The sequence below is a fragment of the Corvus cornix genome, chromosome 15 (assembly GCF_000738735.6).
Source record: "Corvus cornix cornix isolate S_Up_H32 chromosome 15, ASM73873v5, whole genome shotgun sequence".
NCBI lineage: Eukaryota > Metazoa > Chordata > Aves > Passeriformes > Corvidae > Corvus > Corvus cornix.
This window is the reverse complement of record NC_046345.1, coordinates 12308013-12335333: the sequence shown is the minus strand read 5'-3', so window position 1 is coordinate 12335333 and position 27321 is coordinate 12308013. Positions and strand designations below refer to the sequence as shown.

Below are 27321 nucleotides of genomic sequence, written 5' to 3'. Positions count from 1 at the left end.
TTGGACATCTCCACAGAGACTGGCCGTGGATGAAAACCATTATCCCATCACACCTGCCTTGAAGAGCTCCACGGCAGGTAAATTTGGGGTGAAATCCACTTGCGGCCGCAGCACAGGGAGATGAAATTCAGCCCTGGCAGTTTGTGGGAAGACTCTTCCAGCAGCTGGGAGCTCTCCAGTGCCCGGGAGGAGCCCCATAATTAAAGCAGCTGCACAGCAAGCACTGCAGTGTGACCTCTGGGGTTTGGTGCCTGCCTTTGAAGCTGCCTGCTAAGTTTTTCATGTTTAATTACGTGGTTAACATGCTAATCCCTTTTTATGAGCTCTGTGGGCACAGCACAGACACCTCATCTGGAAGCTGCTCTCCCTTCTCCGTAGCTCCCCACCGTGGGCTGGTGCTGTGGCTCCAGCTGGCTCCGATTCAGGAGGGTTTGTCACTTAAGCTGTGGTAGAGGGTGAAAAACCCACTTCTTCCTCATCTCCTCCACTGCAGGAAAGCTCCCAGGACAGGCTGCTAAAACACAATCAGGTCTTTGATTCCAGTTGCTTTCTTCTTGCACAGTCATGCTTATTTACTGGGATTTAAGCCCTTTGAAGTATCCAGGCAAGGAGCAAATCTCCGCGCCTGTTCCCAGACAAGCGGCTTTGTCGTTGAGCCTCTGGTCCTTCCACAGGCAGCCTTGGCCTCTCCTGCCAGGCTCTCACGTGGCTGAGAGCAGCTTCTCCAGGGCTTGAGCTCAATCCCAGGGGATCACTTCTGGGGCCCATGGGGATTGTGCAGATCCTGCTGGCTCCTCTCCTGGCTCTGATCCTGGATGTGGATCCAGTGTTGCCTTTGACTTGGATAATGTTCATTGTGGAGATGCTCTGAGATGCTCTCCAAGCTGGGGGTGCTCACCTGGAGAAGAGAAGGCTCCAGGGAGACCTCAGAGCCCCTTCCAATGCCCAAAGGGGCTTCAGGAGAGCTGGAGAGGAACTGGGGACAAGGCATGGAGGGACAGGACACAGGGAATGGCTTCCCACTGTCAGAGGGCAGGGCTGGATGGGATATTGGGAAGGAATTGTTCCCTGGGAGGGTGGGCAGGCCCTGGCACAGGGTGCCCAGAGCAACTGGGGCTGCCCCTGGATCCCTGGCAGTGCCCAAGGCCAGGCTGGACATTGGGGCTTGGAGCAGCCTGGGATAGTGGAAGGTGTCCCTGACTGTGGCAGTGCCGGGACTGGATGGGTTTTAAGGTCCCCTTTGGATTTAGGCACTGAACAGTTCCCAGCTGGAAGCACAGAAGGGTGAGTGAGGCAGAGCCAAGGGGACTCCTGCAGCCTTGGCTTCCCTCCTGCCACCTTTTGGCTGTGGTCTGTCCTTGTAAGGACACTGGTGGCTGCTGGTGGCACTGCTGCCTGAGTGTCTCGTCATGCAGACAGAAAGTGCCACCCCCAAATCTCAGGAGGCTCCTTCATCATCTGCACAGGTGGAAGGAATTTGGGAGGCTGGTGCTGGGGCAGACACCTTCCCTGTTTTCCACCTGCACCAGGCAAGCAGCGTGCTGGGGATCACTGAAACCTGTCCCTCAAGGACTTCACAATTCCTGTGGGTTCCTGTCATCTCCTTTGCTCACCTTTCCCCCTCTGGAACTGCAGATTCCCTGGAATAGGTCTGTTTTGCTCCAGTGGTTTGGTGGGGAGATGGAGGATGTTGTTGTTCCCCTGGTGCCTCGTCCTGCAGAGGGAAAGGACCAGCTCAAGGAATGCTCTGCGAGGGGCAAAAGGAGGGAGCCTGGGTGGGACAGCACAGGCTGAGCTGCCATCCTTCCCTGTGGATCCTGGGATAGGGATGAGGTGCTCTTGAGTCTCCTGCAGAGCTGTATAACCCGATCCCAGCTGGAAAGGGAAGGCAGAACAGGCACGCCACCAGCGGGGGACTTCCCAGGAGCAGCAGCACCGGCGTTTCCCATTCCCTTGGAAGCTGTGAGGTTGGAAAAGATGAGTGAGGCTGCCAGCTTCTCACTCAGCCTGGCACCTGGCTGGGGTGCAGGTGGGAGCTGGGAGATACCCGGTGGGCAGAGCAGCTCTGGGAACACATTTTCCAAGTGCATGAGGAGGTGGAGGCTCATCCCACGTGGATCTTGCCTGCGCACCCCCACGTGTGAGAGGCCACATCCCTTCCAGGTTCATTTTCTTCCCGCTTCTCCTCGGAGCTGGGAAGTGAAACTCCCAGGCAGTTAAACTGGGACACGGCAGCCTCTTTTCCTTGTTTACAAGGAACAAGAGGAAAGTAGGAAACGTCAGGCCTATCAGCTATTTCTGTGGCAGCCTTTGAAAAGCGTTTCCTTCACATGGAGCGTCATCTTCTCCTTTCAAACGGGCTCATCAAAGCATCGGGGGCTGGGGGACAGTTGTGCTCGGGAGAGAATAAACGGCAGCGTGGGAGTGAGACAGGAGCGGGAGGGAAAGGGGAAGAATCACAGGAAAATAGGGTTTGGGTTCAAAAGTAACGCTGGGAATGGAAAGGTCCACCTGGCTGGTGGGACTGGGGAGTGGGCAGGGGTGGAGAAAGGCACCAGGGCAGCGAGTGGGGAATAAAGAGGATTTAGTGTGTGGAGCAGTGGGTGATGATTAGCAAGGACTGTAGATCTTCCCAGCCACAGGAAAACATCCTGGCATCGCACAGGGTGAGGGTGGCACAGGTCCCCCTCTGCTCTAGCCTGGCCAGGCTGCAGGATAGACAGCAAGGAAATGAGATGTTTAAGCCTCTCCTTGCTGGGGGAGGCTTGGTGTGAATTGCATCCCCTTGCCCTGCCTGCTGCGTGGGGATGGCCCCAGCTCGGGGAGCTCGCAGGAGCCTCGGGGGGTTCCCCTGGATTGGGTTTGCCTGGCCCCTGCAGTGCTGTGCCTGCAGTTATTGGGTTACCCGCTCCAAACCGCCGGTGCCTGCCAGGCACTTACTGGGTTGCTTTGGGTTGTTTGTGTTTCCTAAATCAAATCAGTCCAGCAGCCCTGGGTAGCAGCAGGCTTGGAGGGGCCCTGGCCCAGGAATGCGGGGAGTGGGACTCTTCCCTCTCTTCCCTTCCTCAGATCTTGATTCATTGGAGCTCAGGCCGCTTAATTGTGCTGCCTCTCTCTCCCTCTAAATTTTCCTTGATGGCTCTGGTAGAGCATCGGGAGCCCACCCTCCCTCCTGCAGGAAGGAGATTATCATAATACTGCTTGTAAATCAATTTTTTTTCCCTTTTCTCCGCACTGACGAGGATGTAACTCCCTCTTAATCACCCTGCGCAGCCTTACGCTATGGGGAGGGATATTTATTTCTCCTCGCCTGGCCGGGAAAAGGGGATGCGGAGACTGCGCAGAGTTTTTGGAGGTGTTGGAGGCTTTCACCCCACAGATGATGGAGAGGCCAGCACAGGGTGGTGCTCTCCTCTTTGATTTCATATCCCAGTGCAGAAAAGGAAGGAAAACCAGTTGAAGGAGTGGGATTTCTCTGCAGAGAGCTCCCCGTGCCCACCCGCTCCCACAGCGCCGGCTGGGATGAGTCAGGATGCCCCAGGAGCTCCCCTCGGCTCTTCCCATCTTCCCCCAGCACATCCTTCGGGACTGGTCTGTGTGGTGCTCCCAGTGGGAGCAAGGATAGCCCTGCCTGCGCTCCACAGTGAGGGAAACAACCATAAAAGAAGGAAAAAGGGAGGGGGAGAGTTTTCCCTCCTGGCACAGGCGGTGGAGAGTCAGGGTGCAGTCAGGAGCAGCCCTGATTTCCTCAGTTCCAGTGCCTGGCTGCGGTCGGGTGTGAGGAGGCAGCTGCCTGGAGCTGCTGGGCAGCCCCAATCCTGGTCCTGGTCCCCATTGGAAGGGTCCTTAGAGCCCATCCAGTGCCACCCCTGCCATGGGCAGGGACACCTCCCACTGTCCCAGGCTGCTCCAAGCCCCAATGTCCAGCCTGGCCTTGGGCACTGCCAGGGATCCAGGGGCAGCCCCAGCTGCTCTGGGCACCCTGTGCCAGGGCCTGCCCACCCTCCCAGGGGGGAATCCCTGTGGTCTTTGCCTTTCAGGTGGCAAAATCTGGCCACTGCTGGGAGCCAGTGATCCACAGGGCACGGCCCTCTTGGGAAGTCTGTGCTCACACCTCTCCATGGGATCCCATCTCCTCAAGTCCCACCTTTGCTCCCACTCCCTGTATGGCTGCTCTTCCCGTGCCTCAGATTCCCTGGGTAGGTAAAAAAAGTACCACTGAGCCTCTCCAGGAGCCTTTGGATGTTGTGGATGAAAGCATCCAGCAAAGGAGCAGGGCTGCATCTCTCCTTCCTCTCTGTGCCTGTGCTGGATGCTCCGGAGCTCTGCCTCCGCCCGCTTCCCAAATCTCCGGGCTGAGACAGGCACAGCTTTGGGCTCAGGCTGCCCTCGGGGTACCCCAGGACCCCAAAAACACGTGGGGGGTTAATGGAGAGCTGTGTGTAGCTACAGGCAGAGAGCCAGGCTTGAAACAGTCGGATTCCTTGATAAGCCTGAGGGAAACATCTTCCCTGTGCTCCATCAGCGGCTGCAGCTGGCTCTGAGCAGAGCACTGAGTTTGCCACGGGGGTCCTGGGGGCATCTGCCTCACTGTGCTGTGAGGAATGAGCTCCTGTGGGCTGGGGAAGGGTGGGAGGCGGCTCTGGTTCCCCAGCCAGGCCGCAGAAGGGATGGATTCAGAGGCACAGCCTTGGGAAAGAGATGGATGGCAGGTAGATCATGGATTTGTGGAATGGTTTGCATTGGAAGGGTCCTTGAAACCCATCCCATTCCCACCCCTGCCATGGCAGGGACACCTCCCACTGTCCCAGGCTGCTCCAAGCCCCAATGTCCAGCCTGGCCTTGGACACTGCCAGGGATCCAGGGGCAGCCCCAGCTGCTCTGGGCACCCTGTGCCAGGGCCTGCCCACCCTCCCAGGGAACAATTCCTTCCCAGTATCCCATCCAGCCCTGCCCTTTCTCCTTACCCTGTTGCTCCAGGCCTTGTCCCAAGTCCTTCTCCAACTGTTTTGTACCCCTTTAGACACTGGAACACTTCCAGGGATGGGGCTTCCTGTCAGATGGCCCCAGCAGTGGGTCTGGCAGCAGCCTGGGGCTCTCTGCTCCTTTTTTTTTTTCCCTCTCCAGCCTTAGAGAGGAAAAACACTGCCTGTAGCTCAGAGAATCCCTGTCCCACCTCACCCACCTCCCATCCAGCTCCAGAGGGGACACTGGAGCAGCCAGGGGGATGCTGAGGAGGAGGAGAGCCAGCCCTGGCCCAGGAGCTGCTGCCAAGAAAGATTATTAAGGCCCTGCAGAAATTTCCCCTGCAATACAGATTTTTTCCCGACTGGCATTAGAGCTGTGAAGGAATTACTGAGGAAGAGCCATGGGGGAGAAGCAGGGAGGGGGAAAACGCCTGACAGCCTGGTTGAGGGGCTTAACTCACTGTAAGGTGATCCCAGGATTCCTGTTCCAGCAAAACCGGCATTCCCGACGGAAGGCACCGTGCTTAATCCAGCTGAAGCCGAGCCCTGGCAATTAGCCGGCTGCTTTGGCAAACTCCTGGCGATCCAGCAGCTGCCGGGAAGGTGGCACTTCTCCCGGTGCACTCCATCGGGATGTCTGTAAATCCTGGGATTTCTTCCCCACCACTGAGGATTTCCTTTATCTCCTCTGGCCTGTTAGCAAACGGGCTCACGGCTACTCCGTGGGGTGTTATTTTTGGGATGGCTGTGGAAAGCTTTCCAAGGGTTTCTGAGTCCTGCTGGGCCTGCAAGGACAGTCCTGGGAGAGAGGGCTCTCCGGCTCTGTCCTCCAGTGGAATGGATGGAGCAAGGCTGGGATGAGGTCCCGGGGTGGCTGCATGGATCACACGTGCTGGGATGGGGTTGGATGTTTGGTGACAGAGGGGACACGTGCCGGTGGCTGCTGGAGTTGTGGGTTCTCCCTCAGCTCATGGAGGTGTTTCTCCTCCAGCTTCCCAAGACCCCTCGTATGTCCTCCTTGTCAGGGGCCCCTGGACTGGCTCCTTGGATCTGCTCTGCCGTGTATCCCACATCCTGGAAGCCTCAGCCATGCCCATGACCTTGACTGAGTCTCTGCCCCGCTTTCCCTGGGCTGTGCTTGCTGTGGTGGGGGCTGCACGACCCCCAGCTTCCGCACCCCCCCGGCTTCCACGTTCCCTGGTACTTTCGGAGGGGTACAGGAGGCAGCAGCTCCCTCCTGGCGGCAACTCTGGGGCGGGTGCCCCCTGTGAGGTTGGAGGGTGCCCCCTGATCCCGCTCTGCTCTCTTCCAGCTCACTCTACAGAGCACCAAGTCCCGCGTGGCCTTCTTCGAGGAGCTCTAGGAGACAACTGCTCCGCACCGCTGCTGCTTCCCAAGGCTCCCGCCCAGCCGGAGCCTGTCCCGGAGCCGGGGGCTGCCAGAGGGATCACCCCGGACCCAGCCAGCTGCTCCAGCCTCTGCACACCGATGGACTCGGGGCCGGCTGCCCATGGACTGTGTGATGCTCTCTAGCTCAGCATCCGTTCATCCTCCTCCTCCTGACACTTTGTTTTCCTGGGTTTTCCAGCTTTTTTCCTTATTTTTCTAGCTTTGCTTCCAGGCTCGGCCCTCCAGGCTTTTCCCTGGAGCCGGGGGTCGGGACTGTGGCCGTGCCTTCCCACCCTGGCAGCCAGCAGAGGAGTGTGCCCGAGGGGCTCCCTGGCAGGGATGACATCCCTCTGGATTGCCTTCTCCTGTGGGCTCGGAGCTGTGTGCCAGCCTGGAATTCCGTGTGCCGGCCCTGGAGCCCTGCTCTGCTCCCGGAGCCCCTTGTGCCAGCCTGGAATTCCGTGTGCCGACCCTGGAGCCCTGCTCTGCTCCCGGAGCCCCTTGTGCCAGCCTGGAATTCCGTGTGCCGGCCCTGGAGCCCTGCTCTGCTCCCGGAGCCCCTTGTGCCAGCCTGGAATTCCGTGTGCCGGCCCTGGAGCCCTGCTCTGCTCCCGGAGCCCCTTGTGCCAGCCTGGAATTCCGTGTGCCGGCCCTGGAGCCCTGCTCTGCTCCCGGAGCCCCTTGTGCCAGCCTGGAATTCCGTGTGCCGGCCCTGGAGCCCTGCTCTGCTCCCGGAGCCCCTTGTGCCAGCCTGGAATTCCGTGTGCCGGCCCTGGAGCCCTGCTCTGCTCCCGGAGCCCTTGTGCCAGCCTGGAATTCCGTGTGCCGGCCCTGGAGCCCTGCTCTGCTCCCGGAGCCCCTTGTGCCAGCCTGGAATTCCGTGTGCCGGCCCTGGAGCCCTGCTCTGCTCCCGGAGCCCCTTGTGCCAGCCTGGAATTCCGTGTGCCGGCCCTGGAGCCCTGCTCTGCTCCCGGAGCCCGGCGCGTGCGGCGGTGCCGGGAGCTCCATTAGGATCCCGAGCATGTTCCAGTGGAGTGCTGTAAATCAGGAGCGTCGCGCCGGCTCTCCCAGCGCCCGCTGGGGTGGGAGAGGAGCAGGGAGCGGGTTCCAGGGACCTGGGGCTGGGGGGATCCTTGGCTGCTTCCCTGGGGAGAGGAGGTGGGAGGAAGGGCTCCTCCTCCTCCTCGCTGCTGGGCACAGGGAGCGGGAGAACAGCTAGTGCCAACCAAATGAAACCTTCTTGTTCCTGCAAACTGTGACAAACCTGGGCAGCTTCAGGCTGGGGGGTCCGGGGGCACCGGGCTGGGCTTTCCCTGGATCCCAGGGCATCCCAGCCCCCTTCCCGGGCTGAGCCCGGGGCTGCCTGCTCCTGCCTGTCCCATCGCGGGTGCCTTTGCTCTGACCCCCCCCGCGGGGGGAACAGGGATGCTCTGACCTTCCGTTCCTGTCTCCGTCCCAAATCCTGTCCCCCGCTCGGGTGGAATCCTCTTCCAGCTGCGATTTACCCTCCAGCAGAGCCGGTGCTGCCCTGAGGATCCCCCACATCCCCTCAGGACCCCCAGTTCCTCCTTCCCACAACCTCCCCGGACCCACAGCCCCACCGCAGGCTCAGCCCGGGGCTTGGCGTGGAGTAAATCCCATCCCAACCCTTTTTATTTAAACCCTGGGATCAATTCCCTGCACGTGGCTGCAGTTCGGATGGCTGTGGCCTGGCACAGCCGCTTTCCCATTCCCTGGACTGTTGTACTCCGAAGGAATAACTGTTTTCTCCTGTTTTAATAAAAATTCACAGCACTAGGAGGGGAGCTGAGGCTTCTTTGCCTTTTTTTTTTTCCTTTGGGAAAGACTGCTCGGAGCCCGGCTGCCGCAGTTAGCAGTGCCGGGATTACTGGGAAGCGCGGCTGCAGTGCTGGGATCCCTCCGGCAGCTCCCACGGGATCGGGATGGCTCCGGGGTCCCGCTGTCCCCGGTCCCTTGGGGCTCTTTGCATCCCTCCTTGAGGGAAGAGGGGTTTGGGGTGCCCAGAGGGGCTGAGCCCGGTGTTTGCCATCCCTGATCCCGTCCTGCCTGGAATGAATAAAGGATGTGCTGCATTGACCTCAATTTTATAATTAATCACGGACGAAACCGGCCCAGCCCAGCAAGCCCCGACCCCCGGGGCTGTTCCCGGCCCTCCGGCCCCGCTGGGATCGGCGATGGATGCTTTTCATCCGCTCTCCGGCAGCAAAATCCCGGGACATTCCCCGGAGCTCCTGACCAGAGCTCGTCCCCAGCGCCGCGGGTGGGCTGGGGGATTTTTTCCGGTTGTTGTTGTTTTAAGCAGGGCTGAGGGGGGAGGGACGGGGTTTCTTTTGGCAGAGGGATGCCAGTGGGATACCCACGGGAATTCTGGAGAGGCTGAAGGCAGCCGGTGAGGGATGTGGAGGGTGACTCGATTTCCCACGTGGCCTGTGGTGACAGGAATTCAACTGGTGTGTCACCTGCACCGCCTGCATCCTGAAATTCATCCAGAAGAGCTCTTTCCAGCACAGGCCAGGGCAGGAGGGCAGGGGGATGCACTGGGAATGCACAGGGGATGGATGTGCAGGGATGGATGTGCAGGGATGGGATGTGCTGGGATGGATGGATGTGCAGGGATGGGATGTGCTGGGATGGATGGATGTGCTGGGATGGATGGATGGATGTGCTGGGATGGATGTGAAAGGATGGATGTGAAGGGATGGGATGTGCAGGGGTGGAGCTTCAGGGATGGATGTGCTGGGATGGATGTGCTGGGATGGGATGTGCTGGGATGGATGGATGTGCAGGGATGGATGCGCTGAGGATGCACCGGGTGAAGCCAGGGATGGATGCAGCATGGATCCACCTCTGGCATGGGGATCCTTGTTGCTCCCAGTGCTCTGCACAAAGCACTGCACATTCCCAGCCTTGCACATTCCCAGCCTTGCACCCTCAGGGTCTTCTACGCTCCCAGAGTCACCTCTCACACTCCCAGCCCGGTGCCAGCTCCCTGCCCGCCCTCCCTGGCACATCCCAGGCCACTTCTCTCCTGTCAAAGGAAGTTTCACCCTGATTTTTTCCCTTTTTAGCAAACTGAACTCAACAGGAGCTGCGGGCGTGGGTTGGTGTGAGCTGACTTTGCTGGAGGAGCAAAGCGGTGCTTTGAGAAGCCTTTGCCGTGCACCTCTCCCAGCCCCTTCCCCAGCCGTGGGTTCCTGAGGAAGGGAATTGGGGATTTGGCCAATCCCAGGCAGCACCCTGGGAGTGCTTTGGCAGCAGTTCTTCACTCTGGGGTCCCCAAAGTCTCCTCAACTCACGTTATTTCACTTCCAAACCATTAAATACTCTCAGCAATAACATAAAATGTCGAGAGCTGGAGATGAAAGGGACAGAAGGGACACAGAGTGGCCGTGGGTGGCAAGTCAGGGGCCAGGAGCCCTGGCTGGGGATTCAGGGTGCCGGTTCAGAGCCCCCCCAAAACATGCACAGCTTTGGCCAGCAACTCCTGCAGGAAAAGAGCTTGGAATGGGCAGACGGGATAGATGGGGAAACTGAGGCAGGGATGGCTCTGGCTTGGCTGTGCAGCCCGGGGACTGCTGGTGTGGCCTCCCCACACCCATGGGCTGCTGCTCTGTCACCCTCCCGCTGTCCCCCTGCACCCCGGGGTGCTGCCCAGCCCCGGGTGCCTCAGGGGGACAAGGGAGGGGGTCACTGTGGGGACAGGGGGACACTGACAAAGCCCGGGCAGGGCTGGGGGGCTCCTGCACGTGTGTGTGGGGGGTGTACATGAGGGAAGGGTTCGAGCACAAGAGCACGGCACGGTTGCACCTGGCCATGGGCCACCACAAGGTCGGGTGGAGCTGGGGGGACCAGGGCACCTCAGCGGCTCTTCGGGGTCACCCACTGCCCACCCAACAGCGGTGGGAATTGGGGGGACCAGCCCACGGGACCCCCCATCCCTGCCCGCAGGCACCCCAGGGTGTTCAGGGCACCCTCTGGCCCCGGCAGGTGAGGGGGTAAAACGCTGCTCCCAGGGGTCGCAGCCGGCGGGATCCTGCTCTTTTCGGACGGTGCCTTGAGGACACGGGGACCTTATTCCCCCTCGGCTGCCAGCTGCCAGCCCGGCGCTGTCCCCGCCATCCCCATCCATCCCCATCCATCCCCATCCCTCCTCATCCATCCTCATCCATCCTCATCCATCCCCGCTGATGGCTGGCATGGCGCTGCCGGCTGCGTCCCTCCACCTTTGTCGTCCAGGAAGAAAAAAGGGGAAGGAAATGAATTTAAGAGGGAGAAGGGAGCGGAGAGGCAGCCTCGAGGGGGACTGGCACCCAGGGCCACCCCGCTCCCCACGGAGACCTGGCAAGCTCCGTGTGTTTTGCCAGGTTAATCAGGGATTCATTGTGCAGGGAAGCCACAGCTGCGGAGCCGGAACCCCTGGCTGGGACCGGAGCTGCCCACTCAGCCCCGGGAAGGGATAATACATGGATGTTATGGAATCAAATGGATGTGGAGCTGCTCCAGCTCTCAGCGAGCAGAGGGTGAATCCCTGGAGCCGAGTGTGGGGTTCTGGGTGTGGGATCACGGTAGGGAGCAGGACCAGGTGGTGGGGTGCTGCCATCCCTGCCGTGGGGTCAGATCGGGAGCAGGAATGTGGGAGTCCCACTGCCATCACCTTCTGCTCGGCCTCAGGGACTGGGCGCTGTCACAGCCCCGCAGGGATGTGCCCGCTGCCCCTTTCTGGCCATCCTGGCACTGGGTACCACTGGATCCTGGCTTCACAGGGCATCCCCCTGCAACAGGTCACAGCATCCCAGAGAGGTGGAGCCGATGTCTCCTGTTGCTCTGCACCAGCAGCGGGATGGGAGCAGAGCCAGGCCCGGTGTCCTGGGGGCACCGGTGTGCAGGAGCCACCACCTTTCCTCCTGGAAAGCCAGATCCCACCCTGTGCTCCAACTTTCCTTCCTGGGCAGGCTGTGATGTCCAAAACATTGCTTCTGATGCTGTTAATGAGTCTGAGGGTCTTTGACTGAGGTCTCTGGGAGTTGTTTCCTGCTCCATCTCCTGGCAGGAGCAAGCGGAGTCACCGCTGCCCGCGGCATCCCGGGCTGCATCTGCTCGGAGGGGTGCTAAGAACAGGCTCATCTCAATTTTTCCCATTTTCCCCTGAAGAAAAATTCCCCCTAAGCAGAATTCTTGGCTCCTCCCATGGCAGGGTTATTTCCCCCCTTCAGAACCCACATTCAGCGGAGCTCTCTGAGCTTTTCCCATTCCCCCTTCCCTCCCCACCCGCACCGGCTGCCTGGAGCTGCGCCCGGCGTTTCCCCATCACGGGTGGGATTTGTTCCCAAGTGCATCCCAGTGTGGGAAAAGTCACGGCCACGCGGGGAGGCGGCTGCTGACCCCTCCCCAGGGGCTCTCTCCTCTGCCCTTCCCGGGTTTCCAGCGGGCGCTGGGAGCTGGCAGCCGGCGGCCGGGATAACCTTGCGGCTCGGAACATTGCAGCCATCCCTCTTCTCCCATCAAGCGTTCATTTAGGAAACATTTCACTAAATACCCACCTGACAGCACGGCCCCGGGAGATTGATGCCTCCGGCGCCTCCGAGGGCTCAGTGCCAGGGACTTTAAAATGTCACAACGACACCCCCGGGGCGCTCACGTCCCCTCCCGGTGCCCGGGGGAGCGATGGGAGTGTCTGGAGGATGCTCTGGTGCCAAATCCCATCCCAACCCCCTCAGGCTGCCAGGAGGTCCCTGGGGTTGTCCTGGGGCATTTGAGGGCACCCAGCACAGGTTTGTTCCGTCCCCAGCTGTAAAGTTTCCTCATCCCTGTCAGCTTTCCCATGGCTTTGGGGCATCCCCATCCCATCTCCAATCCCATCCCCATCCCTTCCCCTCCCCACTCCTGTGAGGGATCCCTTTCACCATCCTCATCCCATTTCCAACCCTGACCCCATCCTCATCCCATTGCTATCCCTATCCCTATGTCATCCCCATCCCAATCCTCATCCTATGCCCATTCTCATCCCCATCTCATTCCATTCCAATCCCATCCCAATACTCATCCCCATCCCATCCTCATCCCATCCACATCCTCATTCCCCATCTCATCCCATCCTACCCCACCTCATCTCAATCCCATCCTAATCCTCATCCCATCCCAGTCCTCATCCTCACCCCATCCCACCTCATCCCTCAGGCAGGAAGGAGCCCAGGAGTCTTGGCTGGGCAGAGGGCAGGGGGGAGCCAGAAGGGCCCCTCAGCGCTGCCATGGGAGGGATAAACGAGGAGCAGATTAATTAAAGCTCAATCAGTCCCGTCCCTGTGCCAGAGCCACTTCAGCCCTTTTCCTTTCCATGCCCTCAAATCCCTGACAGAAATAAGGTCGTTGGTGTTGGGATGTGAACCCAGAGCGAGGGCCCTTGGCAGTGAGATCGCTCTGAAGCTGCAAATAAACCACGCACCACCAGGCCTGGATCCCACCAGCCTCGTTAGTGGGATCAGCTAATTAGGAAAACACCTGGGAGTGTTGGGAAAGTGCTGCTGTCTCCAGAGGGACAAAGGGACAGAGGAGAGAGGTGGCACTGACCTGATGGCAAGGCTGGCCCGAGCCCCGGGTGAAATAAAGGGGGAATTGTGGAAAGGATTCCCAAATAATGGAGGAATTGCGAAGAGGAACATTCCCAACATCCCAGCGGCTGTGGCTGGGATTTTACCTGAAATCCCTGGGACACCGCTGCCTCCACCCCATCGTTTTAGGGCTGAGCTCCGAGGAAATCCCAGAGCTTCTCCGCACAAAATCAGTGAGGGGATTCGGCACAGGGACAGAGGGAGCCAGCACGGACCGTCCCAGCCTCCATCCCGGGCGGAAGGGAGCAGTGCGGCTGAGCCGGGCTCCGGGAAACACGGAGAGAGCTCCGATCCCTAATGAACGAAAACCCAATCAGGGCTTCAAACGCAACTGAGCCACTTAATTCTCCTCCCCCCGCCCTGTGCCGCCTGCCCACCCCCCATCCCCAGGGAGCGGGAGCCGGGATGACCGGAGGCCCTCATTCCTTTGGGAAGGCGGCTCCAACAGGTCCCTGGCGCTGCACAGGGAGCTCCACTGGGGATTTGAGGGGAAAAGCCCAGAACCTGGCCCTGTTATTCCTGCTGGGATTTGGGTGGTGAGAAATTAATGAGTTTCCATCCCAGGGCGTCTGGAGAATTAATTGGGAGGGAACTTCGTTAACATCGAAGAGCAAATTGATCTGTTAAAAAAAAAAAAGAGGAGATTTTCAATCAGGCTTTGCTTTTTTGGGTTTGTTTCTCCCCAAAAGCCACTTGTTGTTATCAGCATTTCCCCCTTCGAGTGCTGGGGTCTCAACCGCAGTATCAGACACTGGAGACTCCTCGGGGGACACAGATCCATGTGCCCCAAGCCCATCCCGACCTCCGGGGGAGAAGGGAATTTTAGCAGAGTTGGGAAAATCCACCCCCCAAGCCACGACTCCCCGGGGAGGAACGACCCTGCCCTGGGAGCTGGGACCCCACAGCACCGGGAATTGCTCATCCCGGAAATCTCCCTCTCCGGAGCGTGGCCGTGGCGGTTTTCTGCTGCCGGAGAGGGAAATTTCTCCCAACTGAAAAATAGCTTAAAGGGGACCCCAGCTGGTTACATCCAGCGGCGGCAGCGCTGGCGGGAGGCAGCGCCGGGCTTTGGGAGCCCCGGAGCGGGGTCCTGGCTGCTCCGCCGGGAGATGGAGGGTTCAGCATGCAGGAGGTTGGAGCAGCCCGAAAATTCCCGGCAGCGGTGAATTGGATGAGGCTGAGCACGTGTCCGCGGCGACTGCAGGAGGCGAGGGGGGGCTTAGTGAAGCAGTTGGTTGGAGCAGCAGGAATCCTATTCCAAGATTTTCGGGGTTCTTGTGACGGTGCCGAGGTGAGAGGCGCATCTGGTGCGGGTCCAGCCGTGCCTCAGTTTCCCCATCGCTCTGACGCATCCTTGATGTCCGGTGAGAACCTGGGAGGTGCCAACTGTTCCCCTTTTCTCTCTCCCACCCTGTTCCAGCTCTGGGAACCGCATCCCTCCGGCCCCCAGACCCTTCCCTCCCACCACAGCGTCTCCAAACGTGCAGAGCAGGAGCCTTTGGCAGCCCCCCTGTGCCACTGTCCCCTCCTCCAGAGACGCCACGGAGACACGGGGGACATTGTGACCTCCATCTCCCAGCGGGCCGGGGTCTGCTGGGACACCCAGCCCAGGGAAGGGGGACAGCAGGATTTGAGAGCGTGATGGAGATGGCAGGAGAGGTGCCAGGTCCTGGAAGCATCCCTTGCCATGTGCCTGAGCGCAGGGATGTCACAGGGACACGGGTGCCGTGGGGACATGGCACGGTGGGGACCTGCACTGGTGCAGGAGCCCAACTGTGATTAATCAATGTCCAAGTGAGAAATAAGGTGAAAAATGTGATCAAGGTTGGGGGGAAGCAGAGGATGACTGGAAAAGGTGACAAGGACAGAGGGCTTCGCTCCTGGCCCTGCTTCCTGCCTCTTCCATGGCTCATTTCTTCCCAGCTGTGGGAGCAGGAGGCCCGGCCCTGGGGTCCCTGTCACCCCACAGCACTCCGGAGACCTCGGGGTGATGGCCAGCCCAGGGTGGCACGGGCAGGGGCTTTGGGGTGGTGGCAGCCTGGGGTGCCAAGTGCGGGGACACTGGGGTGACAACTGCCCAGGCATGGGATGCCGTGCGCGGGGACAGCGGTGTGGTGACAGCCCGGGGTGCCACGTGCAAGGACCTGGGGGTGGCGAACGTCTGGGTGTGGGTGCCACATGCAGATGATGGCTTCTAGGGATGATGACAGTCCCAGGAACCTGCAGGGACCCTGGGACGGTGACTGCCCCACGACCAGGGTGCCATGTGCGGGGACCTGGCGGTGGTGGCACCCTGGGGTGTGATGTGTGGGGACCTCGGGGTGACAACCGCCGGGCCATGGGGTGCTGCGTGTGGGGACCCCGGGGTGACACCTGCCGGGACAGGGGGTGCCACGGGGCCCCCCAGCCCTGCCTGCCGACCCCCAGCCCCCCCCGAGCACCCCCGCGGTACCAGCATCTCCCACTCCCCCTCCCTGCGGCCCGGGACGCTCCCCCCTCACTGCCGCACTGCCCCCCCTCGCCGCCCCCCGGGGGGAGGCCCCACCTCCCCCCGCCCCCAGCCCCATTTCCCGGGCGGGACCGTTCAAAACCCACCCGGCGCCGCCGCTCCCCGGATTCCGCCGCCGCTTCCCGGGGCCGGGGCCGAGGATGCTCCGGCTGCCGGCGGCGGCGGGGGGGCGGCGGGAGCGCGGCGGGGGCTGAACCGCGGCGGCAGCGAGCCCCGGCCTGCCCGGGACACTTGGCGGGGAAGAAGAAGAGGAGGAGGAGGAGGGAGGAGGAAGACGAAGAGGCCGCCTTTAGCCTCGGCCCCGCCATGCCGGGCCCCACCGGGGAGCGTGGCCCGGTGGCAGCGGCTCCCCGGGGGCTGTGAGCGGCGCGGGGCCGGCGGAAGGGGGGCCCCGGGCGGAGGTGGGGGGCTCCGGGCGGAGGGGGGGCCCTGAGCGGTATGGCCAGCCCCGTCCCCCCCGCCGCCGCCGCCGCTTCCACCGGGATTTAACCGGGGCTTGGATGCTTTCACCTCCCGTTTCCACTTCGGGAGGGCATGTGCGCGGGGGAAGCGGGCCGCCCCCAGCGGAGCCCCCCCGCGCCCTGACTCCACGGTGAGGGGCTCCGCCGCCAGCCCCGTCCCGCCGCCGGCCCCGGAGGACGGGGAGCGCCCGCCCGCCCCGGCCCCCCCTGGCCGGTGGGTACCGGGCGGGGGGCGGCGGGTACCGGCAACTTGTGTTTAGCGTCCGGCGGCACCGACCGGGGGGAACCCCACCTCTACCCGACGAGATTTGGGTTTTAAACTTTGGGTTTTGGGGAGCCCCGAAGATGCCTTTCCACCCGGTGACGGCGGCGTTGATGTACCGGGGGATCTACACCGTCCCCAACATCCTCGCCGAGCAGCGCCCCGTGGAGATCCCCGAGGATGAGCTGGAGGGTGAGCGGGTTTGGGGGGCTGCCGGGGCTGGGGATCGGGGGGGGCTGAGGGGGGCATCCCATGGGGTTGTGGGGTGAGGAGGTTTGGGGGACTGGGAAGTCCATCCCGTGGGATGCGGCTGTGGCGGAGTCGGGGTGCGCGTTCCCCCGGCGCCGTGGGGAAGCTGAGGGCGAGCGGGATGCGGATGGATGGAGAAGGAGGAGGAGGAGAAGGAGGAGGAGAGGAAGGAAAGCTGAAGGGGGAGGCGTGCGGGGGTCCCGGGCCCCCGGTTGTGGCAATATGACACAGCAGGCACCGGCGGTAGTGGCGGGGGGCCGGTTTCCCCCTCCGCGGCGCGGCGGGGTCACCCCCTCCCCGCTGTCATAATATGACAGTGGCTGGTGGCGCGGGGGACCCGAGGGGTGGCTGTCACCCGTGTCACCCCCCGGGTCACGGCAGCTCCACGCAGTCCCGGTGTCACCGGACTCCGGCCGGGAGGAGCGGCCGGCGGGGCTCTGCCCACCCGTGCGATGAGAGGGGCCGAGCTCAGCTCGCTCGCTGCCACCAGAATGGCTTTTTCCACCCCAAAAGTTTGCCGGGGCGGCGGGACGGGCACTGGCGGTCCCCGGCTTTGGGGTATCCCTGGGGAGCCTGGGGCAGAGGGGTGCAGCACCCCCCGCTCCAGACCCGGCAGCGGGGGGAAAACTGAGCCATGGGGGGGTGACCTCACCCACGTCCCCACTCTGCCTGGGGAGAGCACCCTTGGCCCAGCACCAAACCTGGAGCCCCCGGCATCCCCGTGGGGAAACTGAGGCAGGGAGCCACAGGGCTGGGGGTGAGGGGAACCCCCAAAATCCATGTGGGAGCCCCGAGCAGGCGCTCCCACCGGCGTGCAAGGGCTGTGTGTGTGTGTGTGTGTGTGCAGCTCTGCAGGCTGTGCGTGTGCGCTGACGTGCCTGTTACAGCCTCACTGCAGGGGCTGTGTGTGTGTGCACAGGCGTGTCACACCCCCTGCACCGCGTGCTGCGGGTGTGCTCCCGCATCTGTGCGCTCACACATCTGTGTGCACACGCACGGCCTCGCTGCAGGGCGGCTCTGTGTGTGTGGCTGTGCCAGTGTCAGTGTGTGCGTGGCCGTGCCAGCCTCTGTGGCTGTGCCAGTGTTTGTGTCACTGCAGCACGTGTGTGTGCCCATGCACCGCCTCGCTGCAGGAGGTGTTTGTGTGCGTGTGTGCACACGCTCGGCGTCCCAGCAGGACGGGTTTGTACGCACAGCCCTGCTGCAGAGGGTGTTTGTGTGCCTGTGCACAAGCCCGGCATCGCTGCAACGTGCTGGGGTGTGCGTGTGTGCGAACACAAGCACAGCATCGCTGCAGCGGGGTTGTGTCTGTGCACGCTCAGGTGCAGCTGTGCACGGTGTTTGTGTGTCTGCGTGCACCAGTGCAGCATCGCCGTGACGTGGCTGTGCGTGTGCATGTGTGTGTGTGTGTGTGCACACAAGTGCAGCACCGCTGCAAGGGCTGTGGGTGTGCAGGCGCAGGGATGTCACTGCAGGGGGGTTGTGTGTGCGTGCACAAGTGCAGCTGTGCCAGGTGTTGGTGTGTGCACTCACGAGTACAGCAGCACTGCATCGTGGCTGTGCGTGTCCATGTGTGTGCACAAGTACAGTGTGTGTGTGTGTGTGTGTGCACAAGTACCTCAGTGCAGGGTGTTTGTGCGTTTGTGCACATGCACAAGTGCAGCTGTGCAAGGTTCCAGTGTGTGCACACACAGGTACAGCATTGCTGTGAGATGTGTGTGTGTGTGTGCACACGCAGGTACAGCATCGCTGTGGGGTGTGGGTGTGTGTGGGTGTGTGTGCACACACAGGTACAGCATCGCTGTGAAGTGTCCATGTGTGTCGGGGTGTGTGCACACGCAGGTACAGCATCGCTGTGAGATGTGTGTGTGTGTGTGTGCACAGGTACAGCATCACTGCGAGGTGTTGGTGTGTTTGCACACACAGGTACAGCATCACTGTAGGGTGTGGGTGTGTGTCCGTGTGTGTGCACACAGGTACAGCATCGCTGTGGGTGTGTGGGTGTGTGTCCGTGTGTGTGCACACAGGTACAGCATCGCTGTGAGATGTGTGTGTGTTTGCACACACAAGTACAGCATCGCTGTGGGTGTGTGGGTGTGTGTGCACACACAGGTACAGCATCGCTGTGAGGTGTTGGTGTGTTTGCACACACAGGTACAGCATCGCTGCGAGCTGTCGGTGTGTGTTGCATCCATGCACACACACACCACTGCAAGGGGGTTGTGAGTGCAGGCCCGTGTGTGTGCACGAGCACATCGCTCCAAGGTGTCGGGGGTGTGTTTGCACACTCACAGGCGTCACTGAAATGCGTTTGGGTGTGCACACAGGGGTGCAGCGTCACCGTGACGTGGTTCTGGTTGTGTCCCTGTGTGTGCGTGCCCAGCGTCAGTGCAAGGGGTGTTGTGTGTGTTTGTGTGTGTGTTCGCACACACGGGCACATCCCAGCAGGTGTTGGTGTGTGACATCACCACGAGGAGTGAGTGCGTGTCCGTGTGTGCACACACAGGTGGGTGTCACTGCCGGCGTGTCCCGGCCCCGCTGCAGTGGGGTGTGTGTCCCTGTGTGTGTCCGTGTGTCTCTGTGTATTCACACCCCTCCGTGCTGTCCATGTGCCCACTCCCCGTGTCCCTGCACCGGCTGTCGTCCCAGTTCACCGAGTCCCCGGGGTCCCAGTGCAGTGTTCCCGCCCCAGCACCCACCTGTGGCCGTGGGGATCGATGGCAGCACTGGGTGCCCCAAGGGGACCCCACAAGGTGCCAGCCACCCACCTGCTCCTACCTCCCCCTGCTCCTACCTCCCCCTGTCCCCTCAGTTTGGGGGACACCCGTGACACCCCGGCAAGGCCTCACACTTGGGGCTGAGCAGACAGGGCACAGCTGGGGCAGGGGGTGCTCAGTGGGGAGCTGGGACCCCGCTCTGGCCACTGCCAGGACACGTCCCTGCCTGTCCCCCAACACCCCAAACCATCTGATGAGGAGCCACCTTCGAGCTCTTTGGGATGAGAATCCTTGAAGGATGAATTTTGGAGCATAATGAGGGCCTCCCAGGAGCACGGGGAGAAGCTGGAGGATCTCCCTGCCCAGGCAGGGACACTGGTCATGGAGAAGCTTAGACTGATGGGCCAAAATCCCCCAAAACTCCCCCAAAACACCTTGAAGACATCACTGATGTGACGCCATCCAGGCAGGGATGTCCCCCAGCACTGGGGGTCGGTACCATGACCCAATATGGGTTTTTCTCCCCAAACCCAAAGTTCACAGCCCATTTCTCCTGTTGGGATCCTCCAGCACGAATCCCTCTGGCAGCCACACAGAGAAGGAAGAGGTACCAACATCCTGGCCTGGCTTCCCGCTGTCCCCCAGTCCCAATTTCCTGCTCCTTCTTTTACATCAGCCTGGTTCCAGCTCCACATCAGGTGGCATCAAAAAGCCAGAAACTGCCCCAAAAAGGAGCAGAGCCCTGAGTGCAGCAGGAGGTGGGATGGAGTCAATGGACTCAGGCTGTGCCTCAGTTTCCCTGCAGCCTCTCCCAGCCATTCCACTGGGATCTTCCCCCACATCCCAGGGGTTCATTTTGAGCCAGAAATCCCCAAAACTCCCGCTTCCATCCTCCTCTGCACTGAACAGGGCTGAACACTGCAGCAATTCCGTCAAGATTTGGGATTTTTTGGGGGTGAAGTGTGGCACAGCTCCAGCACCCACCCCTGGACCCCAGGATGGGGGCACAGACCCACCCTAAGACCATGGGATGGGGCACAATCCCACCCCGTGGTCCCGGGATGGAGGTGCAGCCCCGGGACCCTGGGATGGGGACAGTCTCCAGCCCCCCACGGATCCTCAGAGGTGCTCCCGACTGGATGCTGCGGCACCGTGGGGATGCCCCCGACTGCAGTGCCCACCTGGTGGCACCCCAAGCTCAGGCACACCCAAGGAATGTGTTTTTAGGGCAGAATGCCGCGGTTTCGGCTGTGGCGGCAGCAAGGGCAGGGTGGGTGCTGCGAGCGGGTGACTGGAATTGGAGGAAAGATTTGGGGTCTGTTGGGGAGGCCGGACCCTTCTGGGGAGGCTGGGAGGGCGCTCCATGCTGGCAGGAGGGGGAGGTGGGATCCCCACAGGGCTTCTGTGGGTGCTGGAGGGGGAAGCGCAGCCGGACTCATCCCTGCTCCTCCCACAGAGATCCGGGAAGCCTTCAAGGTGTTCGACCGGGATGGCAACGGGTTCATCTCCAAGCAGGAGCTGGGCACGGCCATGCGCTCCCTGGGGTACATGCCCAACGAGGTGGAGCTGGAGGTCATCATCCAGCGCCTCGACATGGACGGTAGGAGCCCGGGACGCCGGGATGGGGACAGGGACGGGACCCCCCGTGGAGAGAAAGAGCCGATTCTCCCGTATTTCCACCCCGCACGCTGGACACGACACGGGATGTGGGACGAGCCTGACCCAGGCTCTGCCTCCTGCTGGAGCCTTCTGCTCATCCATCATCATCATCATTGCCACTGCAGCTTTGTTTGGGCAGATTTAAGGATCCTGGATGCTTGTGGGATCGTTAAACCTGCCGGGACCGTGCTGCCGGGGCTGGATCCCGCACCCAGGGGTGGATCCCGCACCCAGGAGTGGATCCCGCACCCTGGCTCCTGTCCTCAGCACCCATCACCCTCCAGCACTCGCTGCCACCCTGACCCTGTCCCCACCTCTCCGGCGCCCATCGGGACCTGAAAGAGCTCCTTAATTTATTGCTTTTCCTTTTTTCCCCCATTTAAAAGCCTTTCCGGCAGCGCTGCCAAGGCGCCGCTCCCCTCATTACTCATCGTTAGTGCTGCCCTGACAGCCCCACGCCAGCGTCCCCCAGTGCCAGGGGACACGGCCAGGACAGCCACCAAGCACCCCCAGGGTCACAGCCACCACCGGGGTCCCGGCTGGAATTGGGGTCCCGGCTGGAACTGGGGGTCCAACTGTTGCTCACAGTCCTGGAGCTCACTTCCCCAGCCAGTACTGGTGGCTCCAGGTGACACTGAGTGTCCCCAGGTCACATTGGAAGGGGGCCCAAAAGGCTTTGGGGGGTCCCCAGCCAACATGGGGGGTCCCTAGATGGCACTGAGAGCCCCCATCCAGCACTGGGGACCCCAGCCAGTGTTTGGCATCCCAGCTGGTGTTGGGGACCCCACGTTTTGCTGGAGGTCCCCATGCAGTGTTGGTTTTGGGGGTTCTCAGCCAACACTTGTGGTCCCCAGCTAGCCCTGGGAGGCCTCCAGATGGCATTGAGGTCCCAGCTGGAATTGGGGGCCCAGCTCATGCTCGGGGTCCTGGGTGGTGTTGGGTTTCCCCAGCTAGCACTGGGGTCCCAGATCCCATTGTGGGGGGATTAGGTGGTGTTAGGGTGTCCCCAGCCCACACTGGGTGTCCCCAGTTGGCGCTGGGGTCCTGGGGACCCCGTCCGGTGTCGGGCGTCCCGGCCAAACCTGGAAGTTCCCTGACTTTGCTGGAGGTTCCCAGCTGGTCTTCAGGTCTCCAACTGGTTTTGGGGTTCTGTGACCACCCACGGGGCCTCTTCTGGGAGGGGCAGTGTCCCACGTGCCCTGTGCCCAGGCAGGGGGTGACACCCACCCCTGTGTCCCACAGGTGATGGGCAGGTGGACTTCGAGGAGTTTGTGACATTACTGGGGCCCAAGCTCTCCACCTCGGGCATCCCGGAGAAGTTCCACGGCACCGACTTCGACACCGTCTTCTGGAAGGTAGGGACACCCCCAGCCCCACGGGAACACAGGGACACCCCCAGCCCCCATGGGAGTGTAGGGACACCCCCAGCCCCCATGGGAGTGTAGGGACACCCCCAGGCCCACAGGAACACGGGGACACCCCCAGCCCCACAGGAACACAGGGACACCCCCAGCCCCACGGGAACACAGGGACACCCCCAGCCCCTATGGGAGTGTAGGGACACCCCCAGTCCCCTCCCGGGGATGGTGCCCCAAAACCTGCACCAAGAGCAGCGGGGACAGCTCAGGGTCGGGGCCAAGGTTGGGGTTGGGGTCAGGGTTACAATCAGGGTAAAGGCTGCAGTTGGGGTTAGGCTGGGTGAAAGTCAGGCTCTGGGTCAAGGATGAGATTAGGGTTGGTTTAAGAGTTGGGATTAGCATAGTTTAAGATTAGGGTTAGGGTCAAGTTTAGGGACAAGCTCAGGTTCAGGCTGCAGTTTAGGGTTAGTATAAGCCTTACAGTCAGAGTCAGCACTGGTTTAAGGGTCAGGGTTAGGGCTAGGTTTAGGATCAGGGTTAGGGTTGGAGTCAGGGTTAGGATGAGGGTTGGGATCAGGTTTAATGTTGGGGCCAGGGTCAGGATTTTGGTCAGGGTCAGGGCCAGTGTCAGGATGAGGGTCAGGAACAGGTTCACGTCAGGATTGGGGTCAAGGTCCAGTCTGGGGTCAGGGTCAGGATCGGGATCAGGGTCAGGGCCGGGGTGCACCCCTCTGAGCTCCTCTGCCCCTGGCACGAACAGGCCACATTTGATGCCAGCCCCCACTGGCTGCCCCTTGCTCTGCTGGGGGTCACCAGGACACCAGGCCTTTCCAGACAACTCTAGGGAGATCCTCCCAAAACGCCCAAGGGTGCCGGGACACCTCGGAGGCCGCTGTGCCCCCAGCCGTGGGGTCACCCCGATGCCCGGTGCCCACAGTGTGACATGCAGAAGCTGACGGTGGACGAGCTGAAGCGGCTGCTGTACGACACCTTCTGTGAGCACCTGTCCATGAAGGACATCGAGAACATCATCATGACGGAGGAGGAGAGCCACATGGGCACGGCCGAGGAGTGCCCCGTCGACGTGGAGAGTGAGTGCCGGGCACCGGGAATGCCAACCCCCCCGCGGGGATGCCAAACGCCACGGGGATGGCACCAGCTATCCGTGCCACGGTGAGGGTGTATCTGGGACTGTGGTAACGCGGTGTTTGTCCCACCCCCAGCCTGCTCCAGCCAGCAGATCCGCCAGACCTGCGTGCGGAAGAGCCTCATCTGCGCCTTCGCCATCGCCTTCATCATCAGCGTGATGCTCATCGCCGCCAACCAGGTGCTGCGCAGCGGGATGAAGTAACGGGGTTCCCCCGCCGCGGGGACCCCGCAGCGACAGTGAGGAGGAGACACCTATAAATATCTATAAATATCTCGATGTACATCCATCTGTGGCCCAGAGACGTGACCCGCCCCCGGGAGGGCGGCAGCCGAGGGGACGGAGCCGCGCCGGGGGCCCCGCCGTGCCGGGCGCTGCCGTCGCTGCTGTGCGCAGAGCGCGGAGACTTCGGTACCGACACCGACACACCGACCCCCCCTCGCCAGCCAAAAACCGCCCCGTGAGTGCATGTGACGTGCATGGAGCCCCGTGAGCCCCTCCCGCGGCGGATCCCGTCGGATTCTCCGATCTAGCGTTAGAGCTCATATTTAGGATAAACCAAATCATCCCCTAAGCAATACACGCGCCTGAGATGGTTCCTAGAGCCGGGAGCGTTTGCATGGACTTGGCTGCCAAGGGCTGGATTCCAACCCCCCACCCAAAGCCCTTCCCCGTCCCCTCGCCCCGGCCCCGTGCCGTGCCTCGGTTTCCCCACCTGCCCGGTGCGGGGACATTCCTGACCTCCTGCTTGATGCACTTTGAGCCGACCCCCCTTGGGAAGAGCCGGAGCGACCCCGAGGCCAGGGAGCCCCGCACGCCCCGGAACCCCCCAGCCTGTATGTAGCACCCACCTGGGCACGGACTGGTTTGGATTTGGGGCCGTTTCTCATCCTTTGGAGTTTTTTGGGGGTTTTGGGGTGGTGGGGTGGTTTTTTTGTTGTTTTTTTGGTTTGGGTTTTTTTTTTTTTTTTTTTGTTCTTCCTGGTTGGTTGTTTCCGATCTGAAATAAAACTGGGATTTCTGAAGTGAGGGCTCCTGGAGATGCTGGGGTGGAGGGTGATGGGGTAGGGCCCTGGGAGCACCCGTGGCTGCTGCTGAGGCCTCCTGGCACGGCAGGTGGGCACTGGTTTGGGGGGCTGTGATCCCCAGAATCCCGGGGGCTGGAGCATCCCTAAACTTTGGGGCAGTGGGATCTGGCTCCTCCCCAGCAACTCCCATGCCCCCACCCCACTCCAGCTGTGAATCCTGCTATAGGTCCTGCCCTATCCCATGGACCCAAGTGGTTTTATCCCCCTCTCCGTGTCTCATGCCCTGATATTTTATGTTGGGTTTGATGGATGTTTCACGCCCCTTTGCCTCGACAGGGAGGATGCTCAGCCTAACCCCCCTCCCAGAAGTGCTTCCACCTGGATTAACAGTAATTCCAGCAGGATCTGTCTGGGACGCTCAGAGGCTCCACGGGGTCACCATTCCTGGGCTGGGCTGGGGATCCTGCCCCAAGGCTGGTGGGAGGGAAGCACCCTGTTACTCCTGATTTACACCACCGCGGCCTGGCCCCAGTGTGACCCCCCCCATGCTAAAGGGACATCGGGAATCTCACGGCCTCACGTCCATGTGTGCTGTGGGAGCCCATTCCCACCTAATGGATCGCCCTCCCCGAGCCCCCAGCGATGCATTTTTAATGGCAAAGAGATTAAAGGGATAAATAAAACCAGGGGAAGTGCTTTGGGCTGGCAGAGAATCGGGCAAAGCTGCTGCTGCTCCCCCATTATGGGGCACTTCCCACAGGGAACGGGGCTGGAGGAGCCCATCCCAGGACATCGGGGCTGGGACATCTCCACCTTCACCTCCCCACAGAAACCACTTTTCCTTGCACTGGCATGGGAATTCCCACCCTGCAGCACCACGGGGGGGACACCCCATTTTTGGGATGGCAGGAGGAATTGGCAGCATTTGATTGATTGGGGTCTGGGGGGGGCTTTTTTTTTTTTTTTTGATCTTCCCTAATTTATCAAGCAAATTGAAGCGAACGTCCAAATGAGAAATGGAAATGGGAAGTGCTCCACGGCAATGAAATCATTCCGGCTGCCTCGCAAAGTGCGGGAGGCTCCGCATCCGTAATGAAATTTCATCCATCTCCCCGCAGAAAGTTTGGATTTTTTATGGACTGGCATTTCCAAAGGAGCCACGTGGCCTTGGAGACATGTGTATATATATATATATATATATATTTTTTTTTTTTTTTTTAACCAGGTCTATTATAGACACTGTGAATAAACATTAGAGAAGCAAAAAAAAAAAAAAAAAAAAACCAAAAAACCAAAAAAAAACCCACCAAAAAAAACCGAGGACAATTTAATTTGCCAGAAAATACAATAACGTAGAAGAAAAAAATAGATAAAAGGAATAATGCCATCCCCCAAGCTCAGCGTTTCAAAGCTGCTCAATTAATTTTAATGGGAATCGAGAGAACGGATTTCTTCGGGCAGGTTTGGAATGGCAGCTCCCGATCCCGGAGCAGGCGGGCAGCAGGAGAGGGGTCCCAGGCGCGTCCCTGCGCTGCCGCAGCGGGGACGGATCGCTGCGGCTGCTGCAACAGCGATGCTCCGGGATAATTCAATTAAGGGATCGCCAGGAAAGGGAAAAACAAAGGGAACGTGCCGGGAGGTGGGGGCTGCCGTGGGCGAGGCGGGGCGGGGAGGGAGCAGGACCCAGCGCGGGGTCTCTGGACACGGGGACAACGGAGCAAAGGTGGCAGCAAACCCAGCGGGGGCTGCAGGGCTGCAATTCCACAGCTCTGGGAAGTGTTTGGGATAGGAAGAAGTTGGTAATGGTTGTTTCTCTCTCTTGTGCCGCAAGAAGTGTGGGATGGGCTCAGCTTCATCCCTGTCTCGGTCCTCTTTCCATCCCTGTCCCTGTCGCAATCTGTCTCCACCCCCAAGCCCATCTCCAGTCCCACTCCCATCCTTATTTCCATTCCTCTCTGTCCCTTTCCCCTCTTCTCATCCCCACTGCTGTCCCATCCTCATCTCTGTCCCCATCTCGGTCCCATCCTCATCCCTGACCACTCCCAATCCTTATTCCCATTTTATTTCCATCCTTGCCCCTCTCCCCTCCCCAATCCCCATCCTTGACCCTATCTCTACCCCTATTCCAATCCTTTTTTCCTTCCCTCTCTGTCCCGTCCTCACCCCAGTCCACATCCTGTCCCCATTCCCACTCCTTTTCCCGTTCCCCCTCTCTCAGCAAGAGCTGCCAGAGGACACGGGCAGAGCCCAGCAGGGCTGCGCTTGGCAGGGGCCCAGCAGCCGCTCATTTCCCTAAAAGCTTCCCGATAAATTACTCCTGCTCTTGCTCCAGCAAAGGCACTTTGGCTCGTGCTTCACTATTGGGCAGCAGCTCCTCACCCCCACCCTGGGGACAGTGAGTCCATCCCTTGGGATCCAGGTACCAGCCATCCCTGTGGGAAGGAGCCTGAGCCCCATCCTGCTCTGGTGTCCTCCTCCCGCAGCCTTTTTCCACGGATGAGCCCACACTGGCTGTGTCCCACCCCGGTGATCCATGGCATTGTCACACCTCCTGCCACCCGCTGTAACACAGCCCCCACAAAGCCTGCAATTCCCAGCCTCCTCCATCCCCCGGGAGTTACACAGCTCCATGAATCCACGACAACCTGCGGGTGATGCTCGGCTCAGCCCGTCGGCCACACATCCCACAGGTTTTGTGGGAAAACCCCGATTTTAATGAATCCCCCTTGCCAGCCTCTCACCTCCTCCTGGACAGGGCTGGAGCTCAGCAGGGAATGATCCCGCTCTTTCCTTTCAGGCTGTATCGGGAATTTCTGCTTCCAGAGCAGCTCAACTCCTTGGGAGCAAGGAAGAGCCTGGAAAGGCTGCAGCTGTTGTGTTTTACACTGAAATTTTCATTTACAGTCGGGTTCCAGAGCTTGCCCAGAGAACTCTACCTAATTTAAG

The 27321-nt window shown here is 60.8% G+C and overlaps 2 protein-coding genes across 4 annotated transcripts in view; both read left to right on the top strand.

Moving 5' to 3' along the window:
- Positions 1 to 8161, top strand: part of NF2 (neurofibromin 2) — a 47598-nt gene extending 39437 nt beyond the window's left edge. For all 3 annotated transcript variants that reach the window (XM_039560988.1, XM_039560989.1, XM_039560990.1), the window contains one exon: positions 6280 to 8161. In XM_039560988.1, coding sequence (XP_039416922.1) covers positions 6280 to 6330 — 51 coding nt within the window. In that variant the 3' untranslated portion in view covers positions 6331 to 8161. The remainder of the gene's footprint in view (positions 1 to 6279) is intronic.
- Positions 8162 to 15697: 7536 nt separating this feature from the next.
- CABP7 (calcium binding protein 7) lies at positions 15698 to 24373 on the top strand. The gene is made up of 5 exons (XM_039561240.1): positions 15698 to 16409; positions 20640 to 20783; positions 22085 to 22197; positions 23138 to 23291; positions 23424 to 24373. The coding sequence occupies exons 1-5, from the start codon at positions 16301 to 16303 to the stop codon at positions 23549 to 23551; spliced, it is 648 nt and encodes a 215-aa protein (XP_039417174.1). The 5' UTR covers positions 15698 to 16300; the 3' UTR covers positions 23552 to 24373.
- The last annotated feature ends 2948 nt before the right edge of the window (positions 24374 to 27321 follow it).

Excerpts from the sequence above, each read along its gene's own strand:
- CABP7 (XM_039561240.1), top strand. The coding sequence starts at position 16,301 with ATGCCTTTCCACCCGGTGACGGCGGCGTTGATGTACCGGGGGATCTAC. Across the intron at positions 16,410-20,639 it reads CCCCGAGGATGAGCTGGAGG|AGATCCGGGAAGCCTTCAAG; the intron begins GTGAGCGGGTTT and ends CTCCTCCCACAG. Across the intron at positions 22,198-23,137 it reads TCGACACCGTCTTCTGGAAG|TGTGACATGCAGAAGCTGAC; the intron begins GTAGGGACACCC and ends CGGTGCCCACAG.